This window comes from Sphaerodactylus townsendi, linkage group LG01 (assembly GCF_021028975.2).
Source record: "Sphaerodactylus townsendi isolate TG3544 linkage group LG01, MPM_Stown_v2.3, whole genome shotgun sequence".
Lineage (NCBI taxonomy): Eukaryota > Metazoa > Chordata > Lepidosauria > Squamata > Sphaerodactylidae > Sphaerodactylus > Sphaerodactylus townsendi.
This window is the reverse complement of record NC_059425.1, coordinates 153,313,111-153,332,870: the sequence shown is the minus strand read 5'-3', so window position 1 is coordinate 153,332,870 and position 19,760 is coordinate 153,313,111. Positions and strand designations below refer to the sequence as shown.

The window sequence follows — 19,760 nt, the reverse complement described above, 5'->3', positions numbered from 1 at the left end:
CACTGAAGATACAAAATCCCGCACAAACGAACCTGCAATTTTGTCGCCCACCACAAGATGGCGCCCTGCAGCTGCCCACTTTGCCCAATGGGAGGAACAGCTCTGACTGGATGATAGTGAAGGGACACTAATGAGCTTCCTAGCAGAGGGGGGGGGGGCGGAATTGAGCTCCTAACTCCCCAGTCCTGGTGCAACACTTTGACCACTGCACCAAACCGCCTTTCAACACAGAAGCGAGCAGTGAGGGGCAAGACCAAGAGTCTGATCATGCTCTTATGCCACTATGCTCTTCTGTCGGTTCCATTCTGAACACAGGCATGGCTGATGAATGTGCTATGAGCCCTTCTTTTTTATGTTGTAAAACTGAGTACCTTTAGGTGGATGTTCCCCTTGGTGTTACACATTTAAGAGGGAGATTATAATAGGCCTTTGAGTTGCTAGCCTAGACAAAAGAAAGACAGACGTGGAAGGAAAAGTCACTATGCCCTGTTAGTAGTCCTGTTACTAGACCTCTCAAGAGGCTTTGAGGTTGAAGCCTTGATCTTTTGCTCCATTTTCAAAACAGCTCTGCAGAAAAGCTAGGTGGTGACTTGGGCAGCAAATAGTAAAGAAGTGCCACTGATGGAAATGATATGATGTCTTCAGCACAGAACATGATTAACAGAAGAATGGCATACCGTTTATATGGATTCATGTATGCTTTAAAGATACATAGGCACCGTTGAAGGAGAGCTATATTGCACATTGGCTAATATATTATTTTTGTACTTCAGTTACTTAGCAGTGGCAACAGATACCTCATACGAACAGATGATATGCTGGAAACTGTTTACAATGACCGAGGAGAAATAATCAAAACCAAAGAACGGCGGCTGTTCATGTTAAATGATGTATTAATGTGTGCTACAGTGCATGTCCGGTAAGGCTCTGCTCACATTCTCTGAAATAAGTGCTAGAAAGCATGAGAGAGAAAAAATGTATGTGCAGCTGTGCACACATGCTGATGATGATAGGAGGTTTCCATGTTGAGCTCCAGAAACAGTGTTCTTGATAGCTTAGTGTTGTAATTGTATTATTTTGTTTACTGAGAGCATGTCTATGCCACCTTTGGAGCTAGCTCAGGGCCTTCAAAGCAACAAACATGTCAAACAAGTCAAACTTTAGAACAATGAATCAAAACATATAAACACACGAAGATGATTTATGGGAGACGCATTGCATTATTAACATTTTAGGTCTTCCAGTTTCAGTGGCAAAGCACATGTTTTGCATGTGAAGATTCAGTGTTCACTTCCTAAATATGGACTGCAAAAAGCCTCTTATCAAGTCTCCCTGCCAGTATGCAGATATCTCAGTAATTTGACATAGGATAATAATTTGACACAGCTCCTTATGCTAATGCTTATTCTAATATAGGGAGAGAAATGTGGGTGGGGTGGGGGGTGAGATGCTAACAGGCTGGGCAGCATGTGCATTAGTGATGAGGGGGTTAGTATCCACGGTGTGCCCACCTGTGTTGGGTGGGTGGCAGAAGGAGAGGATAATGATGGGCAGAAAGAAAGCAACAGATAGTGATTGGGTGGGAGGCGAAAAAGTATGATGGGTCAAGGTAGAAAGAGAATGATTGGGTTGGGGGACAAAAGAGAGTGGTGAGGTGGGGGAGGAGCAGAAAGAGAAAAGGGGTGACAGACATGGGGGAGAGACAGTGAGAGAGGTGGGGGAGAGAAGGGAGGAATGAAAAGTAAGGAGACAGGTTTCGTGCAAGTCCTCACTTGTTCCTTCATAATTGGTTGGATTTGATGCTGAATAAAAGACCAGTGTTGTGACGCATTCAGGCGGAATCATGGCATTACATAGCTTTCCCCAAATGTGTCATTCTGTTTGGGACTGTCCACTGCCCTCCCCTGGGACTGCCCACTGGCGAAACTTCTTCCCTCAGTTGTTGGAAATTTGCTTTTTGTGGCATGGAGATAAATAACATCACTTGGCATATATTTATAATGTCTCTTTAACCCTCTTCTAAAGGGACAGGACATTTCTCTTAAGGCCTTTTGGCAACCCTAAATTTTGTCATTTTTCATGATTGGGCTGTTTTATGTCATTCACAATTTGTGTTGGACCTTGGTCTTTTTAGCCTAAAATTGTACACAAGCTTTCTTCTTCTTCTTTTTTGTTCTAGTGCAACCACATCTTCTATAGTAGCCCACTTATCTTAAAACTGAGACCTGGTTGCACACTTTCCCTTAACTTAAAATGTGCCACACAACAGATCCACGTTTAATTTTGCTAAAATCCAGATAAAAATAGTGCCTCTAAAGCCTGCCATTTTAGACAGGAAAATGTTCTGATTGTAATGTTGAAAACATAGACTACTTTTAGTAAAAAAATTTTTTTTTTATTCTGTTACAATTTCTAAGTGATCTAATTTAAGAATTGTGAGTTGGATCCCATGGAAAATTTCCATTAACAGCAGAAGAACAACTTTTGCCGTTCTCCCTTTCTGCTGGAGATATTTTACGCATACAAACATGTACACACACTCGTGATTTTTTTAGAGATTTCCCATCCTCCAGAAGTGTTTTGGCATTTTGGAATGCAACAGGAGTGGGAGGCAGGGAGTCAAGAAAGTTGTGCTGTTTTGATGGAAGGTTCTCCCTGCCGGCAGGGATGATTGGTGTGTGTATGTAGGCACTCCCTGGTTGTACACCAGTATTGTGCACAGGCATGATGCCAGCATGCCACCACACACACACACACCATTTTTCTCCCATCAGCCTTTGAAGTGCTGGTGGGAATTGGGGAGGGTTTGCTGGGAGGATCTAGCCCCATCTTCCATGAGCAGAAATATTTAGTTGGATACAAGCATGTGTTTCTTTGGAACTTCTTTTTCCAACAAACTTTTTTTCCTGTTTGTATATCACTTTCTCTTCCATTGCAATCACATTGGAAATACATTTCTGTCCGTATATGCAAGGTGAATGCAGCAAAGGGCAAAACCTCAAGAAGTCTGCTTCAAAAGTCTGTGCAAAATCAAGATAAACACCATTTATTTCACAGCATTATAAGGCCTCAATAGGTTAGACTAATAAAGCCTGGAACAATATCATGAGGTAAAATGTAGCTTCTAAGCCCTATTTTGGACAGAATTGTATCTAGTATTCCTCTTACTGTGTGTAGAGGGCTTCTTCCTTACTTTAGGTTGGCAAAGCATGGCTGAATAATAATTGTAGTGTATCTTCAATAAAATGCCCAGTAGAATAGCTGTAGGACAATGGAAATCATAGCACATGCTCATATCTGCGACAACTGTATATTGAAAATGGTTTCCTAATTGCAAGTGATCCTTGCCTGACCTACATGCTTTGCAAATGTTTGCCCCCATCCAGTTATGTGTGTTTCCTGCCCTCTCTTGGGGATGTAGGCGAGGGCTGCTTCACGGTGTAGGTGGCAAATATTTGCAATCGCTGTGGGCAGGCTGGGCCGTTCTCGGCAAAGAAATTCTTCTTGGCAGTATCCCCATGGCAACTGTTCTGGCTGTGACATTCTGAACAGGGCCTATGTTTATGTACCAATTAGAAATGCGGAATGAAAAGAGAAGCCATAAAAATTTGTGCCAGTTGTGGCGACTGTAGCTTCACTTGAAGTTACCCAGGGTGCTGCAGAAATAAGCTTGAGGGCTTCTACATGTAAGGGGCACGCAGGTAAAAATTAATGCCCTGCTATCTGTGAAACGAAGAGATATTATTGTTCCTGTACTTCTGCTTGTACTTTTTTTGTAAGATTTATCTGTAGAGTTTGCGTGTGGATTTCAGCTCCTTATGCATTATCCTTCTTACTGTTCCCTTTTATGCTATACAGTGGAACCTCGGTTTTCACTGCCTTCGGTTTTCAACGGTTCGGTTTTCATTGATTTTTTCAGTGAAAAATTTGACTCAGTTTTCATCAGTTTGCCTTGGTTTTCATCAATTTGCAGTAAGGTGCAGGGGTTTGTGGAGAAAAATCACCCGGACAAAGCTGCTGCAAGCCATGTCTGCAACTTGTTTAATGACAATGTCTTGCCCCATTTCAGACAAATCTTAAAGAGGCATCAGAAACAGACCTCTTTGGACAGCTTTCTGTTGCAACATTGGTCCACTGGCTCTGAATCTGGTCCTAGTGTTATTGTTTGTTACTGTTTTCAGCATTAAACACTGTGTTTATTCACCAAAAAATGTGTTTTTGGTATGTTTTTTGGAGTGCGTAGAACGGATTAATTGGATTTACATTGATTCCTGTGGAAAAGTTTGCCTCGGTTTTCACCGATTCTTTTCAAACGGATTACCAACGAAAACCGAGGTTCTACTGTATTTGATTTGAGAGTAGTTTTCCTGGCTAATCACAGCACAAAAACAGCCCGTGGTGATCTGGGAATTGCTTGGGAGGGTGTTTTCTCAAATTGCAGACCCCCATGGGATGGGGAAAGCAAATGGAAGGTAATAAAACTGTGGGGTTTTTTTTTTCATTTTGGGTGGTGGAATGCTGATCTTTTAAGTAGGAAAAAGTATTTTCCCAGGAAACATTTATTTACTTTTCAGAAACAGCTCAAAACATTTTTCCCTCCAGGAAAGTTTTAAAAAATGGTGAGTACATTTTGTGAAATTTTTTTGTACACTGAAAACAAGACTAAAGAGAGCTCTGTGGTGTGTTCTTATCCCTTATTGGGTAGCAGCCATGGCTTAGTGGTAGAGCAACTGCTTGGCATGCAGAAGGTCACAAGTTCAATCCCTGGCATTTCCAGTTTAAGAAAGGATCAGGTAGTAGGTGATCTGAAAGATCTTCAGCTGAAACCTTGGAGACCTGCTGGCAAACTTGATAAGACAATGGTGGATCAATAATCTAGTTTAGTGTAAGGCACATTCATGTGTGTTCAATGTGAGGAAAACATACCCTGCATACAAAAGAGAGAATATTTGGCAGTCGGTGCCATTTTACTTGTTTGTATTCTCATTTTAGTTCATCTCATGAAAGCAGCAGCATTGTGACTGGCCAAAAGTATTTACTAAAATGGAGCGTGCCCCTTGGACATGTGGAAGTCATAGAATACGGGAGTAATGATGGTCAAGGCGAGAACTGTAGATTCCCTCCACAACATTCCTCTGAGAATATTGTTGTTAATGCCAAACCAAGTAAGTAATGCTCCAAGTTTATTTTTAGTTACTATGTTGAAAGGAGTGTGAAAAGTTCTGAGCAATACCTCTACAGTGCTATGCAACTCACTCTGGTGTACATGAGGTAAATGTTTAATGTTCAAAAAACATGGTCTTTAACATTTGGAAGGTGTGATCTTCTAGAGCTCTTCCTTACATTCATAGTGTGAATTCAATAAATGCTTTAACCACACTAGGATTAAAAGCCATGGTTGAAAGGCTCCTAAGAGCATTTGTGAAGGGAATTCCTCTCAGAACCCTCACACCCACAATGGATGCATTTTTTAAAAAAATAGCTGGTCAAAAATATATTTTCTTCCTTCTTAGCACCACCCCCATCCACCTCTAAAAGCTGCTCCTGAAAATCAGGTGATCCTCAAAAACAGGATGCAGGATGAAGTTGCAGCGAGAGGAAAATCATCAGAAATCCCTGCCTATGATCTGGCATAAGCAGAACAAGCTCCACAGCTGGAGCCAAGTCTTTTCCCTTTGTATGTCTCTGTGTGTGCGTGCGTGTATCTGTGGGAGGAATTTGTGCTGATTCCATATTCTTGCTGCAGCCTTCAGTTCCTCCTGACTTTGAGTTGCTTTGGGTGGGGCCCGGAGGGATATCAGAAAGAGTACAGCATTGGAAATCTCTTCTGAAAACTTATTCTGTTTGTGGTCCCATGCCATATTTAGGCCATAGTTTTGAGGCCATTTGACAAAGTAATGGGTGTCCGGGTTCTGCTTGTTCTTGCATTTGCTAGGAATTAGACTTGTTCTTGCATTGCTTGGAATTAGACAAAGAATGTACATCCTTGAGAAAATCCCCTTAGCTGAAAAAAAGAGGTAATCTCATGCAGAAGAGATTTTGGTACAGTTTTGATATTCCTTTTACCTTTTCTTATAAATGGGAAATGTACATGTTATGAGTAGGGGCCTACCTGATCATATCTGGACCACAGCTCAGGTATTTTTTTGAAGAGATGAGTATCCCCCAGATATATCCATAATAATGTGATCAGATTCTGTATTTATGATTTTATACAACTTACATGTCTTCTGTATTCCTTTCTAACATGGTTGGGAGAATCGCACACTCTTTGGGATACCCCTTCACAAAAAATGACTACAAATTTCAAGTGCGGCCTTTTATTTTTAGGTGCCACCATGTCACCTAAATACCATAAAAATTCAGCCTAACATAACATTTGCAGAGCTTCAAAAACATGGGTTGTAAATAATCTTGCAGATAGTTAGACTACCTCCACTGAACAAAGTCTAAATATTCTGACATTTCTAGCCTGTTCTTTTCATTCTCTGTGTTGCAAAATGTTCTCTGGGTTCTGATGGTAAGAACAAAAGATGGAGGGCAGATATCTCCTGTTAGAACTCCTTTACACAAGATGGAATGTTTTATTTTTGAAAAGAATATTTTTAAAAAGAATAAGTTCTCCTTTCCAAACCTAACCTCTTTTGTCAGTTCCCAAAATCTAACCCTGGTTTATCATTAGTGTTTATTAACTACTGAGGGGGCAGCTTTAGATGTTCTAAGAGACAGTGACTCATGCTTTTCTTTTTGCATATTTTTGAGCAGGGTCTTGTAGAGCTTCTGTCTGTTTCCGAAGGGAACATGTGTAATGTGCTGTTTTGCACGTTGCACTGGAGGAGGAAAAGGAGTAACTGGGAACCATTCATGCATCCTTTGTGGCCCTGAAGATCCTTCTTTGAATGTCAGAAGTAACTCTGGGGCTCATAGTATATGGATCACATAAGAGTGGTTTCTAGAATTCAGTTTATTCTTGAGAGGTAGCCGTATGAGACTGTTGCAGCAAGAACAACAGCCAAATAACCCTTTAAAGACTGTCACATTGATTGCCACAAAAGCTTTTTAGTGAACCAGAACCTTTTTGGTCATATATGCTTTCCAATGATCAAATTCAGATTTTTGCATTTATGCGTCATGTGTATTTGCAATAAAATTAGTGCCAGTGAGTCTTGTTGCATGTGCCTTGTTCTTCTCCTTCCCTTCTTGCGCCAAGAAACCCACCCAAATTGCATCTTGGGATGTAATAATATAGATGTGCAGGTTAGCTGGAATTGGGCTAGGTGAAATGTTACAAAATCCTCATACCACCATGTGTCATGTCCACTGATGTGTTCCGAGTTCTCTGTAGCCAGATTAATTTTCAGGCACATGTAGAGAGAAGAGTTTAAGCTCACGCATGGACGCACACACACAAATCGGTAGTGTTTTCCTAATCTGAAATGGCCCAGGCACTATTTTTGCCCTATTTATATGTAAGCCATCAGTATATTATGTTTAACCCACAGAGTGAACATTGGCTCCCCAGGACCATTTCAGGCTGGGAAAATGGTAAGGAGATTTAAGTCTCTTGTCCCTGCATGTGCTTGGGAATCAATTCCTGGGCATGAAACGTAGAATATTCATTGTCAACAGGACTTTTTTTGGGGGGGTGGGGGTGGGGGGGGCGTCGTCACACAGACCAATGTAACCTGTGAATCGGTACTTAGTTTCTCTGTACTAGCTAGTATTCTAAGCCTCACTTAATCCTTGCAGTGGGATCCTAGTTATTGTGTACATGATGGAGTAATTCTGGTTGACCTGTGTATCCACATTCATATACCATGTATAACTTAGCATTTAACTGCAGTTTTCAGCATGAGAAAGGAAGGGAGAAAGTGAGATGTGATGTCCAGCAGCAAGGTTGATGTACATTTTTTCTTTAATGACAGTTACATGTGAAATCTGAAAAGGAGTTATGGAAGAGGCTGATGCATTTGCTATCAGTGGCACTGATGGTTGGCTGCTTGTTGTCCATCTTCTCTTCTGAAATTAGAGCATCTTCTTTTAAGAATGTGTTCTCCCTTTGGTGGGAGTATAAATACATTGAAGATGTGTTGAATAGAAGAGGTGTTGGTTCGCAAGGCAGATGTTCTTGAGGAGCCTGATCTAATTAGGCTGGATAGGTCAGATTGACCCCATTCAGTCAAATGAAGAGCCCTTGAGTGCTTCTGGATTCAGTCGCTCCTTAAGAAACTGGTTGGTGGTGTTGCTAGGAGGGCTTTGTACAGTGTACATCTGATTTGAAAGCTGTTGTTTCTTCTTGATACTGCTGACCTTACCACATTAATCTGTATTCCTGTAACTGTGAGTTTGGATTACTGTAGTGGGCTCTGTATGGGGATTCCTTTGTAGGAAACGTTACATAAATATTACTGGGATACTATTTTTTTTATTTACTTCTTATTTTGATTTACATCCTGCTTGTCCCACTGAACAGGACACAAATGGTTTTTTTCACATCATTCTCTTCTCCTCCACCTTATTCTGACCATTTCCACACAAAGCATTTTGAACATTTGCTGAATGTTTTGCAAACGTTTTGAAAAGAATCGTTTTTGTGGGCTTTGTTCTCATAGCCCGTAAAAATAAAATGTTTCAGGTGAAAACAGTTCTTCAATGCTCTGAAGACTTGATATCTGAAACTTTGCAAATTCTGATGTCAAATCTAAATAGCATCAAATGCACGACATATATTTTTTAAAAAAGGAAAAATGGCACATTCGCATAATTGGCAGACAATAATTAATTTATCAATGTGCAGCAATGACAAAAATGGTGGGCATCTATGATACCAGATGACAGAATGTCAGTAGGAAATTTCAGAAAATGGCAGCCAGAAAAACGAAAGTAGCAGAATTGAAGGGGAGCATGGAGCTTCAAATTCAGACAGGAGAAATAAAATATTGCCTGTTTCTACACACAGACATGGAGGAAACATTTTAAAAATATTTTAAGGAAGAAGATCGCTAGCTTAGTGGATTCATATAAAATGTTTTGAGGCTGACATAATTTGTTTTCAAAATATTTTGGAGGAAAACTGTGTGAAACTCCTTGGAGGCATAGTTTTATTTCCTTTCTCAAAATGTTTTATTTTGGCTGTGCAGAAAGAGCCATTCTCAACAACAATCTTGAGAGATAGGTAAGGCTGAAAGATTGTTGTGAGCTGGGATGTTGGGCTTAATTTAGGAGGGGGAGTCCATTTCTCCGAGATAAATTATTTTCGTTTTTCCTAGTAGGAAGGATTGTCTAACTAGTTACACATTTTAGTTGCCTCCATTTTATACCCTGTCCAGCTCTAAGAGAGAACGGAGGGTATGAAGTTGTTTGAGTTGCATTTAGGAGAATTAAGTATTTAAGGATTACTTAGTATAGATCAGTTTTGTTCTGAAAACATTTTCCTTATTTTTAATTCTGTCCTTAGTTGATTTAATTATGTCCTTATTTTGAACTCTCAAATTTTTTACCTTACAAAATCTCTCCTGTGAGGAGAGTAAGTGTTGCAATATAGCTGACTTTTACAACTCTGTATTCTATTTTACTTTTGGTAAATTCTGTAAAATAATGGATTTTCAAAACTTTATCTGGAGAATTACTTGTTTGTTATGGTATGCTCTCTGAAAAATGAATAATAACTTGTGAACATTCTCTTTGGTTTGCTGAGCACTTGTAGCAGAACTTACAAAAAATAAGATGTTATAACATGCCTGTTGGGGCTATTTTTGTTACCAGTGAGTATTCATACCCTCTGTCAGCTTTCATCATCTTCTGGGGTCCATCGGCTACCTGGCAAAGGTACTTAGATGCATGTCCATTAACTGCAAGGCTCTGGAGACTCAAGAAGAAGAGTAGAAACACATAAAATATGTATATGTCTGAGAAAGTCACTGTAGTAAAGCTGGTCTGGGCCTGCCTTCACTTCAATCAGTGAAGTGTGTCCATTCCTCCTTAGGGCTGAGCTCTTTTGCAGCAAGCACAGCATAGGACTGGTTTGGCAGCCCTACCTTCTCTTCCTGGTCTCTAGTTTTGCATTTCATTGAGAGCATTGGTCGAATCCCCACTTGAAATTTGCAAGCAGATCCAAACCTGTTCGTTGTGAAATTGTGTCCTCTTCATCGGAGTTTCTCCCTCCCCACCACAGCGAGCACACAGCAGACACACTCGGTTGCAGAACTCTTAACAATCATCACTACCAGGCTAGCTCGCTTTGCCGGTCTCCCCTGATTGGCTGGCATGCCTTGATGGGGTGGGGCTTTTTCCCACTGTGGAAACGTACATTGTAGGGGTGTGATCAAAAAAACCAGCGTGTAAAAGTTTAACTTTTAACTGTTTAACTGTGGAAACAGTTAATCGTTACCTGTGTAAACTATGAACAATTCAAAGTTACGCGTTTGACTGTTTAATGTTTGCATCCCCTTTGGCTGGCCGATCGCAAAAGCGGAAATAAAACCAAGGAAAGGCTGTGTGTGCATCGCAGTGCTGATTGGTTGCCCAAATTCTGCGTTACACTCCAGGGCAGGAAACAAGTCAGGGGTTCAACCCTCATCCCTCCCCTCGGATCAGCGCTGAACCGTGTTAATGGGGTCTATGCCACTTGCAACCAGGTCCTGCCGGAACGCAGATTAAAGGGGAGAACGAGTACCAGAAACGGAATCTGCCACGCAAGCAATGGGGAGGACGTCCCTCGAACCTGGTTAGTTTGTGTTCTGAAACCTGGCTAAGACGGTAGTGGGGATTCAACCATTGAATGCACAAATATAGAGAGTTGCCAGCTCTGGGTTGAGGAATATCTGGGAATTTTTTTTGTGGGGAGATAAGTCTTCAGCCATTTTCTTCAGAGGAGTTGATTTCTGCTGCCTGGAGATAAGTTGTAATTGTAGGAGAGCTCCAATCACCACCTGCAGTTTGGCAACCCTACAAATGCAGGATTGCTCATGTAGCAAAAAATGGCAGGCAGATACATGGGGCAAGGGCAAAGCAGACCGCTGTGCTATTGTCCAGTGATTCCCATGTGAGTATCTGTTGAATCGGTTGCAAAGCCAGGTTCTCCTTTGCCTGAAAAACTTTCTGCCTCATTAAAACTTTAGAGGCTTATCCACAATATAAGCATCTTTCAAACTCTTTAATTTGGACTGCTTTGAGGAAGCATTTTAAGATGCCCTATCGTTTTAGGTTAACGTTTTAAAGTATCGTTTCATCTACCGCATTTTTAAATTCTCAATTGGTCAGTTTAGGTGGATAATCAGGTCGATAAAGTAAACTTGAAGGACCACCTCCTCCCATATTGTCCAGCCCACTGGTCAAAATATGACTTTACAAGTCTCGCATTCTGTGTGCCTGCTTTCAAAAATGAGGTGGGGTTTTTCAAACAGAAACAGGGATTTTTCAGAACTGGCACCTCACCAACATCTCTGAAGGCCCAAGCATAGCTTCCAGCTTCACTTCACTTCACCACAGCTTCTCTTCCCCATCACCACTCCCCTATCACAGCTTGTAGCTTATGTTGCTTGGCCGGTTCAAATTCCCCCCTGCAATTATTGCAGTTGCTGCCACTGCTAGGCCTGGCTATCCCCCCCCCCCCGCCCAATCACTGCTGCCTCTCTTGCTGCTGGGCCCAGTATGTCTTGTAGCTTGAGGCCCAGGTTCCTCTCTCCCCATCAGCACTATTGCCACCAAGTCTGACATAGTTTCACTGTTTCCAGGCCTGCATTAGATCCTGGCTCCTGTCACCACTGCTGAGGTGGAGGTAGGTAGTTGCATTGTCTGCAATGTTTTTATTTGGGGGGATTTAAACCCCCCCCCCCCAATTTATTATTTTAAAGATTTCATATTTTTCTGCAAACCTAGGGAGTCCTCTGAGGTTGCAGAAAAATCTGTTTAATGTTGATGTAGGGCTATCTGCAGACTTAGGTGTGGGCCACATGTTGCTGCTCGATATACGGATACTGCCAGTGGTATTCCCTGGTGGCAATGAGGCTAAAGAACTGAAGAAGAGCTTTGAAAAGTGCTGGATATTAATCCTGCTAAGAACAGTGTACTATTTAGGGCTAGCTAAGCAGCTTGTAGTGTAAGACTCTTTGGGTACTAGAGACTCATTCTGAACAGATATATAGTAAACAGTTTGTGTTCATACTTTATTTAACAAAAAGCCCATTTACCCATAAAAAGTTTTCTTATCCCTACATGCAACCTGTCTATAGATTTGGTCTGGAAGTTCCATGCTCAGAATTTAATTCCTGGGCATATAGGGCCAGGGGTGGGATTCAAATAATTTAACAACTGATCGTTTACAAGCTCCATTTTAACAACCGGTTCTGCCGAAGTGGTGCGAACCTGCTGAATCCCACCACTGTATAGGGCCCTACTTACACTGGTAGGGTAGAGCACAGGTAGAGCCCTGGGTCTGCAGATCAATTTAGGACTCTAAATTTCAAATCAGAAGTCTTTATTGACAGACATTGGTAAGGCCCAAGATTCCCCCCTCCCACCTTTCACAGTCCACATCAAAGGCAAAGTAAAACAAGACAGGAATGTTTCAGTTCTTAAGGCCGGAGTAAAGAGATAGCACCAGGAGCCAGCACTTGGGTGCACTTAGTTTGTTACATGTTTAAATTAATGGAATGTGGGAAACCGAAAGTAGAGAAGAGACAGGAGGTCCATTAACAAAACAGAACACAGGGCCCTTTTGATGTCTGGAAGATCCTTCCTGACATAGAGGCAGCGTCGCATTATGATGCCAGCTTATGTAAAACCGTGGTTTATTTTAACTATGAGTTCAGTTTATAGTTGCACATCTCTTGATTTGCCTTAACAAATGCTGGTTTCTTTGTCTCTCTGTACCATGGAAGACCATCACTAGAGGACAGTCCAGAATTAAATTAAGATTAACTGTGGCATGTGAGCTCCCAAAGGTACCTGGTGGGCCACTGCGAGTAGCAGAGTCCTGGACAAGATGGACTCTGGTCTGATCCAGCTGGCTTGTCCTTATGTTCTTATGTGGTTAACAAATGTCAGTTCCTGGTTTGAAGGACCACGTCTAACCATATGCATGGAGGTGGCCTTCATTCAGACAGTTACCTTAACCATTGTTAGTTTAATCCATGGTTTTACATGATGATTGAGTTAAACCTGTGGGTATGGTTAAATGTAATACAAAACTCTGAACTAATTAAATTAATCATAGTTAATTGAGTGTCCAAATCCATGCAGAGAATATTGGTCCCTTTTTACAGTTAACGATCACGGAGCAGTTAGCTAGGGTAACTGTTCCCTTCTGAGCAGCTATCCAATCTACTTCTCATTTCCCCTTGAACTTTTCAGATATTTTCTGAAACTGTATATGTTCTGTACCCCCCTTGTTATAGGCAAGTTGGTCTCTTCCTCCTCTTCTGGCCTCCTCACACACTTAAGGTTGGAGTCTCTATTAGTGCAAGATATGCAGAAATTATTCTTTGCCACTTCCTCTTTGCTCCACACTCCTTGAGTTCCTGAAGATAACAGAAACAGAACATTGGCCAAGTCATTGCAACAAAAAGAGGGAATGTGGAGAGGAGCTGTGGTTCGGTGGTAGAGCAATCTGCTTGGCATGTGGAAGGTGTCAGATTCAGTCCCTGGCATCGCCAGTTGAATGAACCTGGCAATAGGTCATGTGAAAGAGCTCTGCCTCAGACCTTGGAGGCCGCCTGCCAGTCTAAGTGAATGATACTGCCCTTGATGGATCAATGGTCTGATTCAGTACACGGCAAGTTCATGTGTTTGAGTCTGTCTTCTCTTCTGCAAGCTCAATTGTGACTTGTGGAAGAGTTGGGAGCCGCTTTCTGCCACTTCCCTGTTCTGGTTGCAGTCCCTCATACCACATCCCATGCTTTTGAGTCACAGGTGTCAAACTCGTGGCCCTCCAGATCAGTGGTTCTCAACCTTCCTAATGCCACAACCCTTTAATACAGTTCCTCATGTTGTGGTGACCCCCAACCCTAACATTTATCCATTTTACAGATGGAGAACACTGATGTAGAGAGTCTTAGGCGACCCCTGTGAAAGGGTCGTTCGACCCCCCAAAGGGGTCCCGACCCCCAGGTTGAGAACCACTGCTCCAGATGTTCATGAACTACAATTCCCATCAGCCCTTGCCAGTATAGCCAATGCTCACGTTGGGAGGGACTGATGGGAATTGTAGTTCATGAACATCTGGAGGGCTGCGAGTTTGATACCCCTGGGTTCACCAACCTTGTTGTTTTTGTTGTTGTCCTAAACTGACCAGGCAGGGGCTTAGGCTGTAGTGGAGAAAATGAGATGGCAAAAATCATTTCTACAAGTCAGTTTTTTCCTGTAGAATAAGAGGATTTAGGATTTATGAACAAGTTGCCTTTGAACATGGACCTGGGCAAGATTTTAAGTGAGCACCAAGCTAATAGTCCTTTCTCGCAATACAAAATCCACTCCTAGTTTCTCCATCTCTACCTTGCTCTCATTGCACCACCAAACATATGTGCTTTTTAAGAACTTTCAAACACAGTGGAGCAAATCATTGTTCATTTTTAATGTTCATTGTTGTACTTGAGTAGTCAATTAAAGCTCTTTCCTTGCCATAAACTCCCTTTGCTTTCCATTTCCTCTCATAGGTATACTGAGAGAAATAAGTGGCTGGAGTAAGAGCATCTAATCTGCATTCAGCATTGAAGCTGAGAGTAAAAACACTGAAAATAATTTATGTCAATTCCTTTGCATGCCTCAGTAAGAACATGCATAGTTATGTGGTCAACATTTAGAGTTTGTTGACGTTGCCATGACACATGCAGTATTTAAATACAGACACTCACCTACACAGACATACATCCCTTGGGGAGGAGGATTCCACTTGATTCCTACTCTGAGTTTCAGCTTTAACTCGTTCTGAGAGTATATTATCATAAAAAAGAAACTGTAATTTAGAACCAGTATATTGGAAAACTGGGGGTTTCCCTCCAGAAAAGAACACTAAAAAATAGGGCTGTTCTGGCTGTAGTATGCTGTTCAGAAAATGGAAATGGTGTGCACAAAATGTTGCAATTTTTTTAAATGCTGTGTTTGGATGTTGGTGATGACAATAATAAAAGCTAGAAGGACTTTCTTCATATGTGTTTATGTTGACATGCTCTTTTCCCATGAATGGGAAAACATCATATCCCTGGCAGTGGCTAGTGTTCATTTGCAAAGGGCCCATTTGAGAACAGATGATCAAAGCAAACTTTCAATATTATCAGATCTGCAGGCAGCGCAATTTGGTTTCCTAGAAAGTTTAGTTCCGGTGCATTGTTTTATCTTGCCAATTTTGCTGAATTCCTGAAGAGCTCTAAAGAATGTTTTAATTGAAGATAGCAGGTTGTTGCAAGTGCTTCCTTATCTGCATTTAGATCAGTCTGCAACTCTTTTAATCATGACTCACTGTATCTAGCTTTGAATTTACATACAATTTGAGCCACGTTTCCTCTTTCAACTTTCTTATAATATTGAAAAAAGTGGTTGTACTTCTGTCGATTAAAACCTTGTTCTTTGATTCCAGGCTCGTTTGAGTCTTCACATATCTCTCCAATTAAGAATCCCATATTTATTGTAAATACATTTAATGAATTGGATCAAATTTGTCATGGTAAGCAAGCTCCAGAACCATTCACACTGCCCCATTCTCTTGCATATTCACTCTCAATTTGTGGTTAAAATGTGGTCCGAGGGAGGTGGGAGGGAACTTTCCGAAGTAGCCATGGAAACAGCAACAGTACTTCTAACTAAAAGAGAAGACAAATAAAATGTCTATTGTTGCGAGGTGGGGTGGTACAATTGTAAAGAGCGTCGCTTACATAACAAAATGTGCAGGAATTTCAGCAGCAAGAGCTAAAAATAAATCTAATTTGCTTTATCACTGACTTTGACATGAATAATGAATCTTCAGAGCTGGAGACAGACAGCTGAACTGGTACTGAAACTGTCCCTTCTTTCTAACTAAGATGAGGAAGGATTTTGATTGCCTTTTTATGGACTGAAAGGGGCTTTTGCTGTCTTTCTTTGTATTACAGTACAGATAATATTGGTTGAATTGTCTAGGAATCGAAAGGTGATTTTTAGATTTAGTACCAATAGTTGTCAAGCTTGTTTACTTGATTAGGACAACTCAGCACAGTCAGTTGGTATTATGCAATAATTGGCAATCCTGCTTTCCTTCCTCTTCTTGCTATCGCTACCCAATCTGCATGGGGGTTTGCCCATGCTGACCCTGTGACCCCCTCCAATAATCTTCCCCAGGGCCAAAAAAGCTTCTAAGGCAGCTGTTCTCAACCTGTGGGTCGTGACCCCTTTGGGAGTCGACCCCCTTTCACAGGGGTCACCTAAGACCATCAGAAAACACATATGTCCGATGGTCTTAGGAACCAAGACACAAATAATTTTATGGTTGGGGGTCACCACAACATGAGGAACTGTATTGAATGGTCGCGGCATTAGGAAGGCTGAGAACCACTGTGCTAAGGGAATGGGAAGAAGGGGAACTCTGCATTCCTTCATCTGATGCAGCGCTGAATCTGGGCCACTGGTTACTTGGTTGATTCTTCATAGACAACTTCTTTTTATGTGCCACAGGTCACCTCTGACTTCTAGGATGTCCCTTTTTCCAGAAAATAAATAGTAAAGTAATTCAGGGTCACTGTGCGGAGGCAGAGGTTGCCTCATAGGGTTGCCAAAAGCCTCTTGCAACTTGACAGCACTTTAAGAACATAAGAAAATCTCTGCAGATCAGTGGTCCATCTAGTCCAGTCTCACACAGTGGCCAACCGGTTCCCCTGGAGGCCCAACAACCTTCCCCTGATATTACACACAAGACGCTAAAATAAGACTGCTTGGGAAGAATCAGCAGAAAAACATCAGCTTTTTGGTGTTAATTTGCACACTTATAAATGTGATCACAATAGAAGAAAATAAAATCTGTGTAATGTCTGTTCCTTGAAGATCATTTGTGAGTAGGGTCCTAAATGGGCAGGGGAGCATCAGCACAAAAGTCTACTTTCAGAGTTTCACTGCGAAAGCCTTTAGGCAAGATCTGGAGTCCTCCCAGCATTACAATTAGTCTTCAGTCTACGGATACCAGTTCCCCTAGAGGAAATGGCGCTGAGAAACCTCTTCTCCCCAAACTTTGCCTTCCCTGGGCTCTGCCCCCAAATCTCTAGATTCTTAAGCTGAAGTTGACAGTCCTGCTCTGACTTCCACCCATGAGCTGAGCCTGTCCTCACTCAAGCTTGAAACATGAGGCAAGAGCACTGTGGTGCCAAGCAAAATGATTTGGACTCCTCACAGGTGCTGAGTGTTGCCTGCCTCTGATCCAAATCTACACCTTTTAAATGTGGCCCTTCTCAAAGGGTAGTAGGCTATAGAATGTACCTCAAAAATCTAATATTCGTTCTGAATGGATGAGCAGCGCTTTATATTCAGGAGAGTCCTTTGTTGCAGGCCTTCTGGGGCTTTATTGCTTCAGAATATAAGTGAAAGAATTAATGTCTCCTTTCATGTAGAAAACTAGCATACAGGATGTTTCTTCCGGACATACCAAATTCCCATACTTATTGTTTGGCATGGGAAATGTTCAGTCAAGCAAACGTCTCTTCTGAAATAGCACAGCTTTCATTCAGAAGTGGTATTGCCTCAGAATAAATACCTCTACTGACTAATGCCACCCTAAGCATATGCTTCTGTCTACTGAAGTCAATGGCCTTTGAAGGGTGCAACTCTGTTTAGGATTACACTACAAGTACATCATGGCTTACTACTCGAGATAGAATACAGTCCCACTTCAAAATATTCACTCTGTCTCCTTCAGGAGATGTTGCTTATCTGTTAGCATCTTATAACTGTTATTCTGCAATGAAAGCATAAGATCAGTTGGAGACAAAACAGCAGGTTTGAACCAAGATCTGGGAGGCCTGGGCCCTTTCCCCACTTACCGTTTGCTGCGTGCTACTCTCCCCAAATAGTGCGTGGTCCAGCGGCTCTCCCCACGAGTCCGGGCGGCGACAACGCAGCCGCCCCGACTCTGCGCTCTCACGTCCCCTCAGCGCGCTGAAGAAACGGCACCTTCTGACTGCCCCGTGCAGAGCGTGGGGCAGTGGGGAACACAACCCCGCAGCGGAAATCACTCGTGCTGAGAGTAGCGCGCCGCAAACCGTAAGTGGGGAAAGGCCCCTGGTTTCAGACCCCCACTCTACTATGCAAGGTCACTGGGTAATCTTGGACTAGTTGGACTCTCAGCCCAAGCAACCTCACAAGTGGCTATTATGAGGAGAAAATGAAAGGGTGGGGGAACTGATTTGGGTCTATTGAGGAGGAAAAACATGGTATAAATATCCCAATAAATAAATATCTCAGTAAATCAAAAAAACATATGTTACACGTTTGAGTGTCTGGTTTATGATCTTAGCTGTAAGCACTGTTTCCCATAGTTTAAGTTTATATCCTGGTTGTGTCATCATCTCTCACACAGCCAGTAAGTCTTTGCTGTAGAATGACAGATTTGTAGCTGACCTGAGATGGTCTTCTGCATACGTGCAATTTTCTGTATCTTTTTCCTTATAATCACTGAATCTCTGCATGTTTCAGTCTGTTGTCTGATTACAAGCAGATGGCTCAGTAGGCACAATCAAGACAGGCATAATTGCCCTTATGAGAACTATGTCTGCCTGGAAGCATCTTACTGTACCAATCTTTGTGGGATTATTCTAGGGTACAACTGGCTTTGTGTTTCATCTCAATAATGCTGTATATTGTTAGGAAATTATTATTTCCCATGTTGTCACTTGTATTTAGCGCATGAATATTACCATCACATGTCTAAACAGGAAGATTGCATTCAAATCTCAACAAAAGATCAAAGTGTAGCCAGCTTGTTTAGAACATAATGCCCTTGGTCCTTCAGCATTATTCTTTGGGTTTTGTGTTTTTATGCTTCTGTTACATGGGTCATTTATATGAATGCTGTGTGGTAATAAAAAGATTATAGGTGCAGCTGCCCAAGGCACTTCCCTCACGAACACATGAGAAAACTATACGGGCTTAATTAGTTTATTTAAATTACTGATCTGTGTAATAAAATATTCTAACATGTTTCAGGTAGCCTGCCAATTGTAGTGTTTGTTAAAAGGATCCATCTTGGCTTCAAACTTGACTGTGCCAGCCAACCTGCACATAGTGTTATCCGGCCCAGTCTGACACCCAGTGAGAAACTGGGGTAGCAAACATGAGGCGCAGCTGGTGTGTGTGTGTGTGAGCAGCCAGTAGCATAGGCATGGGCAGCCAGTAGCATAGGCATGGTGTCACTCACATCACACCTCTCTAAGAATCACTGGAAGCTCTGGTCAAACGGTTGAAGTTTTTTGGCAGTTTCTAGAGAAGAGTGATGTCACTTCCAGGTCTCCCCAGAAGGGATGTCATGCTGGCTACCCAATCTGGCCTCCTGCTGGTGGGAAATCTCCTAACCCAGTGGTTCTCAACCTGGGGGTCGGGACCCCTTTGGGGGTCGAACGACCCTTTCACAGGGGTCGCCTAAGATTCTCTGCATCAGTGTTCTCCATCTGTAAAATGGATAAATGTTAGGGTTGGGAGTCGCCACAACATAAGGAACTGTATTAAAGTGTCGCGGCATTAGGAAGATTGAGAATCACTGTCCTAACCCCAGCAGACTCATGGCAACTATCACTGTCACTCTTTAT

General features: G+C 42.0%; 1 protein-coding gene across 5 annotated transcripts in view; it reads left to right on the top strand.

The window, feature by feature from the left end:
* Positions 1–19,760, top strand: part of ARHGEF10 (Rho guanine nucleotide exchange factor 10) — a 119,594-nt gene that overhangs the window by 54,878 nt on the left and 44,956 nt on the right. For all 5 annotated transcript variants that reach the window (XM_048497661.1, XM_048497679.1, XM_048497669.1 and 2 more), the window contains 2 exons: positions 774–919; positions 4,993–5,165. In XM_048497661.1, the coding sequence (XP_048353618.1) occupies positions 774–919; positions 4,993–5,165 (319 nt within the window). The remainder of the gene's footprint in view (positions 1–773; positions 920–4,992; positions 5,166–19,760) is intronic.